The sequence below is a fragment of the Danio aesculapii genome, chromosome 22, assembly GCF_903798145.1.
Source record: "Danio aesculapii chromosome 22, fDanAes4.1, whole genome shotgun sequence".
Taxonomy (NCBI): domain Eukaryota; kingdom Metazoa; phylum Chordata; class Actinopteri; order Cypriniformes; family Danionidae; genus Danio; species Danio aesculapii.
Genome location: NC_079456.1, coordinates 478576 through 486780, shown reverse-complemented (window position 1 = coordinate 486780; position 8205 = coordinate 478576). Strand labels below are relative to the sequence as shown.

Sequence of the window (8205 nt, the reverse complement as noted above, 5' to 3'; positions counted from 1 at the left end):
TCAGGTAGGCTGTGGTGTTGACACCATGCTCAATTGGTACTAATGGACCCAAAGAAAATCTCCCCCCCACCATTACACCACCACCAGCAGCCTGAACCGCTGATACAAGGCAGGATGGATCCATGCTTTCATGTTGTTGAGGCCAAATTCTGCCCCGAGCATCCGAATGTGTCAGCAGAAATGGAGACTCATCAGACCAGGCAACGTTTCTCCAATCTTCTATTGTCCAGTTTTGGTGAGCCTGTGTGAATTGTAGCCTCAGTTTCCTGTTCTTAGCTGACAGGAGCGGCACCCGGTGTGGTTTTCTGCTGCTGTAGCCCATCCGCCTCAAGGTTGGACGTGTTGTGTGTTCAGAGATGCTCTTCTGCAGACCTCGGTTGTAACGAGTGCTTATTTGAGTTACTGTTGCCTTTCTATCAGCTGGAACCAGTCTGGCCATTCTCCTCTGACCTCTGGCATCAACAAGGCATTTGCCTTCACTGGATATTTCCTCTTTGTCGGACCATTCTCTGTAAAGCCTAGAGATGGTTGTGCGTGAAAATCCCAGTAGATCAGCAGTTTCTGAAATACTCAGAGCAGCCCGTCTGGCACCAACAACCATGCCACGTTCAGCGTCACTTAAATCCCCTTTCTTCCTCATTCTGATGCTCACTTTGACCTGCAGCAGATCCTCTTGACCATGTCTACATGCCTACATGCACTGAGCTGCTGCCGTGTGATTGGCTGAGTAGAGATTTGAAAAACGTGTAAAATGCGCAGTGAATCTTGAATCTTTATTTTATTATTTTACCATTCGAGATATTAATTCAATTGTAAATTGACGCACTTCTGTATGCTACATTTCATATTACTTTTACGTTGTTATAGCAACACTTCCAGAGTGCCTGTCAACCTGTTACAAACGAAAACCGCCAGACACACACACACCTATAGATCACCTCACAAAACTGAGCTTACGCTGCTTCATCCTCCTGGCATGTCCTTGTTTTTAATTTGGTCGAGTAAAATATTTCAACGCAACCATTTATATATATTTGCAATATATAATAAGCTGTAATATTTCAAACTTTTAACCCACGCAATAAAAACAAACTGCAGGAAATGGTTGAAAACGGCATACTTGGCAACTCTGGCTATAAATGCTACTATTGTACTTTTAAAGACAATGTAATGATTCACAACAGCATAATAATGCATATAGGCATAATTATATTCCATTTTTAGTTCATTTAAATTCTATAATTTGATGTTAAAAACATAAAGCAGAACTGTTCTGCAGGAGTCAGTTTCCAGTCTTGACTAGATTAGTTCTCGCTAATATATTTCTCATTATACTACAGGTCTGTTGAATGCTGGAATCTGATTGGCTGATGGTCACTCTAAGGTGTTTGGATATGTCAGATAAAGGCACAGCTAAAGTAGTTCCGGCAGGTTTAGAGTGTATTACAGCTCCATATCACTCCGCTAAATGATTAGAGTTATTACACAGCTACAACAGTCAGAAATCACATCAGAACACAACAGAAGGAGGAGGAGGAGATGTGGAGGACACTAGTGCTACACACAGGAGACGCTAGAGGAGGACACACACCTGACTAATACACACACACACACACACACAACACCTCAATAGCGGTGCTGGAGACCAGTGGATGAGAGTAATAATCCCCTCTGATGATTAGAAAAATTATAATTAAAGGTGTAACGGCCACTGTGATTCAGTCAAATCAGACTGATGTGTGTGTGTGTGTGTGTGCGTGTGTGCGTGTGTGCGTGTGTGTGTGTGTGTGTGCGTGTGTTCACAGGTGACTCTGGACTGCTCAGGCAGTGATGAAGCTCCGCGTGTGGATAAGTTAGTGGAGCGTATCCTGCACTGCAGCTGCCAGTCCTGCAGTAAAGAGAGCAGCCAGGAGGGGGCGCTGCTGCAGCTGTACCCGCATGAGGGAGCGCTGGACACGCCGTCGCTGCCCGACGCCACGCACACACACCCGCAGCAGGCTCACATGCATGCAGACGCGCATTTAGACATGCACGCGCCTGAGGCTGGGTGAAACACACGCACACACCCTTTAACACAGCCTACTGAATAACACCCTCTCTCTTCCTAAAGCACTTTCCTCACAACACTAATCAAGACTTCGAGAATAAATGCAACTATATATCACTAGCTTTGTTTCTGTCCACCTATTTTACGCACATTTTGGAATATACAGCTGTAGTGTGTAAAGTCTGCGGTCACTGAGGAGGTTATCTGCTTTAATCTCCAATATTTTAGGCCATATTCCAGTGTTGTGCATAAATCTAATTCACATCTTATGATGGAAACACAACAACTGCATTCACACACACTTATCCAGATGTGTATGTAACGTAGCACACACACACACACACACACACACACACACACACACACTTATCCAGATGTGTATGTAACGTAGCACACACACACACACACACACACACACACACTTATCCAGATGTGTATGTAACGTAGCACACACACACACACACTTATCCAGATGTGTATGTAACGTAGCACACACACACACACACACACACACACACACACACACAGGAACACCTACAACCACAGTGTTTCACCTATGTAATGTCGTTTAATCACAATAAAACATGAAATTCTATTAATGTCTGAAGTTACCTCATTATTACAGACGTATATGATTATAGTGAGTGTTCTGAGTATTTTAGGCACACCCTCTTGCTTGATTCATAAAGCACTTTCCACAATAAATGGCATTTGGAAGCAACTTTGCTGGAAATCATGTCTTAATTCCACAGCGAGCGAGAGGAGACCAGTGACTGATGTGTGTGTTAACTCTCTATATTAATTTCATACGTCAGGTCAACTAGACGAGAGTGGCATGGTGGCTCAGTGGTTAGCACTGTCGCCTCACAGCAAGAAGGTCGCTGGTTTGAGTTTCGATGTTTCTGTGTGGAGTTTGCATGTTCTCCCCGTGTTGGTGTGGGTTTCCTCTGGGTGCTCCGGTTTCCCCCACAGTCCAAACACATGCGCTATAGGGGAATTGATCAACTAAACTGGCCGTAGTGTATGAGTGTGTGTGTGTGAATGAGTGTGTGTGGGTGTTTCCCACTACTGGGTTGTAGCTGGAAGGGCATCCGCTGTGTAAAACATATGCTGGAATAGTTGTCGGTTCATTCTGCTGTGGCGACCTCTGGTAAATAAGGGACTCAGCTGAAGGAAAATGAATGAATGTGAACTAGAGCACTGCGGCGCAGTCGGACTGTCCGTCATCTGTCCAGTGATGTTTAGATGAAAAGGCCATCAAGTGTTCGGCCACTGTGTTCGCCATGGTAACCATCAGGGACAGCGGGAAGTGGTTGTGTGTGTGAGAGAGAGCGTTTGTGTGCACATGTACGTGTGTGTGTGTGTGTGTGTGTCCAGTCTCTGAAATGGGTCACATGAAGCCCATTCAGTTCAGAAGAGAAACAAGACACACACTCAGAGCAAATTTTCAGGAAAAATAGGTTGTGTGTTTTATAAAGGCAAGAAACACACTCATGTGATGCGATCGCCAACTTTAAAATTACTTTAAAATAACTCTTGTGTTTATTTCACTCAAACATTTTTGCATTTTGAGATTTGTGCTTTTAATTTAGCTTCTCCCTGCTGAAGAAACAGCTTAAACCAGCCTAAGTCTGGTTATAGAGGGGTTTTGGCCATTTTCAGGCTGGTCTTAGCTGGTCAGGCTGGGAAATGACCAGCTAAAAACAGCTTGACCAACCTGGTTTTGACTGGGCTCTCTGGTCAAGCTGGTCATCATCTCCCAGCCATATCTTCCATAAATGAAGTACATAAAGCCAGATTTATGAGTAGTGTGTGTCGGCCAGGAGGTGGCGCTGTGAGCACGTGTGTGTGTTTTTTATGAGCCTTTCTTTGAAACATTCATTCTCTCTTTTAAAAAATTCAATTAAACATGAATTAATTACCCATCGTGCCTTGTTTCCAGTCTCACCATCAGTCCTTCCCTGATGAGCCGAGCGGATCTGTTGCTTTATCTCTGCTGCACAGAACTCTGGGAATAAACGAAGCTCATCAGTTTCATTATCAACATCTGTGATTAATCATTTCAGCATGAGAAATGTTGCTGAGAGCTGAAAATGCTTTGTTTTTTGTTAAATATTGTAATATAGCCACACTTTATTTCGGTATAATTACAAAAACAGCTCTAGAAGTTAACACCTTTCATCTTTCAGCTTATTTTCCTATCATTAGCCATTGGACTGATAGCTTGGCTAGCCTAAAAACCGGCTAAATGAGGTGTATTTTCTGTCAAGCTGCTTCTTAACAAGTGCTTACACACACTACAATGCACTTGGATGAAATGTGATCAGCGCTAATTAGCTTCCGCTGTTAGCAATACATTTCCATCTTAGAAAGTCACGACTCCTGCTGAAAATCCTGCTGATAATTATCCTCAAGCAGAAGAGTTTTCTTCTCATTTTGTGTTTATTTTGTTTTGTTTCTCCTGGACCACATTTAATCCCTCATTTAATTTGGAAGGTATTAAAGATGAATTGACATGGTATGATTTGATCAAAGCTTAAAACAGTAAACAACAAATAGTAATAATAATATGTTGTTGAGTAGTGTATTACTGTGTAGTATTTACAACTCTTTGTTAATGAATGCTACAGCATATTTAACAATTTGTGAATTCATAAACTAATTAATACAATATAATACACTTTATAAAGTATATAAAAATAATTAATATGAATAGTAGCTGATAGAATATTGCAAAAGAGTAAGTGATTGAAGAAAATGTGCACCTTTTGTGTACAGTTATATAGTCTGGGATCCATCCCGTGTCCTCAGATAGACTCGTTCTCTCTCTCTCTCTCTCTCTCTCTCTCTCTCTCTCTCTCTCTCTCTCTCTCTCTCTCTCTCTCTCTCTCTCTCTCTCTCTCTCTCTCTCTCTGTATGATGTTTGTATCCTCTGGTTAACGGATAAAATCACCGCGGCTCTACGGCAGGTAAGACATTGCAAACTTACCTGTAATCCCGTACATTGCCATGTTTTCCCCTTCATTATAGAGTTGTGGTAGTAATATTTGCTCCTCGTCGTCTCGGCGATACGGATGTTCGTGTACAAACAGACTTTAACGCTGTCTCAGTAGTTTATTGAGCATCTGCGAGGCTGAGGCGATTTTCAGAAAAACCGTTGAGTCGAAACGCGCCAAACGGCGTCTGAAGTGAAGCGCGCGAAAAAAGCGCTTGTGTTTATTCAATTCCGCTTCAATCACAAAGTTATTAGTGGATGTCCTGGAGAAAGATCAAGAGTTTAACAGTCAATGAATTAGTTGATTGTTTAAATGACCTCCTAAGGATGTAACAGACGTGAAATGGGATATATACTGGGATAAACTGTAGTGAAATCCTGGCTGTTTTGATCTTATGTTGACTTTTATGTTATTTAGTCAGGTAACGCCCTAGTAAACATTTCTGAGTGATATATTGTGTTTTGTAATGTTTGTATTTGTCATTAAGATTTCCATGAACCCACAGTCACCTCATGCTTTTCTCTCCATCTGTCTCATTTGCCTCTCGGTTTTTTATTGGGTTTGACTGAATCATTTCTGATTTAGTATCCGTGACCTGTTACTCATCATCTCTCTTCTACAGGCACAGAAAACAGCTTTATTGTTATAGTTTTGATGTTTTTATCTAAAAACATTATATTTGATCTTCTGTGCCTGTTCAGGCAGAAAATAATAGTTTTGACTTTTCTGACTGAAATCAATTTAATTGTTTGTTGTCGCAAATATTTATAGTGTAAAAAAGATTTATCCAAAAACCCTCTAAAATTATAAATATACATGTTTAACCTCAAAACTTTATGCACTGGCTAAACAATTGAAATAATAAGCAATATGAAAATATAACTATGTGTGTGTGCATGTGTGTGCGTGTGTGTGTGTGTGTGTGTGTTTCTGCGTGTGTGTGTTCAGTATGTGTGGTATGGCGGTGCTTTTAGATGATGGTGGAGGTGATGAAGAATTTGACGTGGGCGATGGGATCCGGATGCTGCCGCCGCCTCCGGCCCAGTGTGACGGTGGGGTCTGGGGCCCCCGACGGGGCCGCTGCGGGTGTGTGATATGGACGCTGGTCCTGCTGCTGTGGAACCTACTGCTGCTGCTGGTGTGTGTGTGTCTGATGTTCCTGGTGTTCGGCCTCGTCCTGCTGCCTGCTGCCCTGCTGCTGTACGCCGGCTTTCTGTGCCACTCGCGGGTACTCATATACTGCATAAACACATCTAAAAACACTCCCACAAATACCCACAAACATCCAAAAATACACTCGCAAACTCAAATCTATGCCCAGCAAGGTTATTATACATAGTTTTGCATTTTAAAAATTTCAGTAATGGTTTTATTGGTTTTAGTTTAGTTTTTACTTTTTAAAACATTTGTGTTTGTTTTTCATATATTATTTATGTTTAAAGAAAATCAAATATGTAATCACTGGCTTGACTTCATTTTACCGACTATGCTGTATTGTGTGTGTATTGTACTGTAAGTGTATATTGTACAATTTTTTAACAAATATTGTTATATTTCCTTAAACTTCCTGCCTAGGGACTACAGATGTAAATCAGCTTTATAGCTAACTCTAGCACAACATGTCATGTTGTACATTGTCCCTGTATAAATAAATTTAAATAATTAAAATAAATAAATAATGCTTGAACAAACACTCATATCAAAACCAGACAAATTGAATGAATAAAAGTACAAACTAAAAATTCATATTAAAGATCATACTGTGTACACTACCTGACAAATGTCATGTGGCCTATCCAAGTTTTAGGAACAGCAAATACTAACTTGACCTCTAGTTGATGATTGTGTATCAGAAGTGTGTTATATGAAAGGTAAAGGCCTCTAGATGAGGCTTATTTGAGCACAATATAATCTGATCATGTCTTGATGTTGACTGATTTGATTAGGACAATAAGGTCTGACTCTGCTTAGACTAAAGTCTGCTCACTGAAGCTTCAATAATGTCCAGTATAGAATATGTGATCACAGTATTTGCTGTTCCTAAAACTTGGATAGGCGACAAGACTTTTGTCAGGTAGTGTACTTACATATATTTATATATAAATGTGTATATATTTCTCCATAAACACCCGCAGGATACTGACTCTGTCTGGGTTTGCTCTACAGGTTGTGGCTTCTCCTGCTCCTCTCTGCAGTTACCTTGACGACAACAGTTGCTCCGCCCTCATCATCCTGGGCTTTGTCATGATGTCACCACTGGTCGTGATTGCCGCGGCAACATTCTGCGCTCTTCTCAGGCGGCTCCACCTTCTTTTATATTTTCAGCCAATCACTGGAGCTCGTTACCAAGGGAGGGGCTTGGGCTGGAGGCAGGACTTCCACGCCTGGGTTTGACTGACAGGACCCACCAATCTCCGGTGACCAGTGAGGGGTCAAAGGGCGAGTGATGTCACAGGACAGCTGTAAATCTGCAGAAACACAATCATGTAAAACAATCCACAGAACTAACGAGACTCTTTCGGGACAACTTCACCTCTTGCGAATATGACAAGAAATTGAAGTAGTAGTGTTACCGTAACGTTTAAATTATAAAAGTGTTACCGTTGTATTTTTACTATTTTAGGACCGCTTTTGGTCTTTTGACACATTTGCATGACAATTATGGCTAGGGCTGTGCGATTAATTGAAATCGAATCGGGATTTGAAACGTTACGATTAGCTAATCATATGAGGCTGCGATATGAAATATGTATTATTTAACTTCCCCCACCCAGAGCAAATGCGTATCTGCTGTCTGTGTGTGACAGCTTTACTAGCCAGTTGAGTGCGCACACTTTCTGAATTCAGAATTGCGCAACCGAAATATGCAGAACGCCCACAATAAAACAAACAAGCAGGACAGTGTGAATGACTGCGATGATGGCGTCTGCCTCTTCAGAAGCATTTACAGACGAATTAATATATAAAAAAACAGCACGTCGGTAAGATACGGAGACTCAGAAGGGATGTGGTGGTGGGGAAAAAATGGTGAAAAGAAAAAAAACCTGAGTAATAGGAAAACATATTTTTAAGGTTTTTGCGTTCCTTCGCAAACATGTTTGCGTTATCTCTCAAAACTGTTTCTCCACAAACACTTCCTGTTCATTTCATTCATGTAAACCC

At 41.4% G+C, this 8205-nt stretch overlaps 2 protein-coding genes across 2 annotated transcripts in view; both read left to right on the top strand.

Moving 5' to 3' along the window:
• The window catches only part of nbl1 (NBL1, DAN family BMP antagonist), a 14236-nt gene extending 11829 nt beyond the window's left edge, over positions 1-2407 (top strand). The window contains exon 4 of the mRNA XM_056448064.1: positions 1806-2407. Coding sequence (XP_056304039.1) covers positions 1806-2051 — 246 coding nt within the window. The 3' untranslated portion in view covers positions 2052-2407. The remainder of the gene's footprint in view (positions 1-1805) is intronic.
• Positions 2408-4968: 2561 nt separating this feature from the next.
• On the top strand, positions 4969-7994 carry LOC130216473 (transmembrane protein 88). The gene is made up of 3 exons (XM_056448368.1): positions 4969-5016; positions 5992-6271; positions 7210-7994. Exons 2-3 carry the CDS (start codon positions 5993-5995, stop codon positions 7435-7437), a joined length of 507 nt encoding a protein of 168 aa, XP_056304343.1. The 5' UTR covers positions 4969-5016; position 5992; the 3' UTR covers positions 7438-7994.
• Positions 7995-8205: the final 211 nt, after the last annotated feature.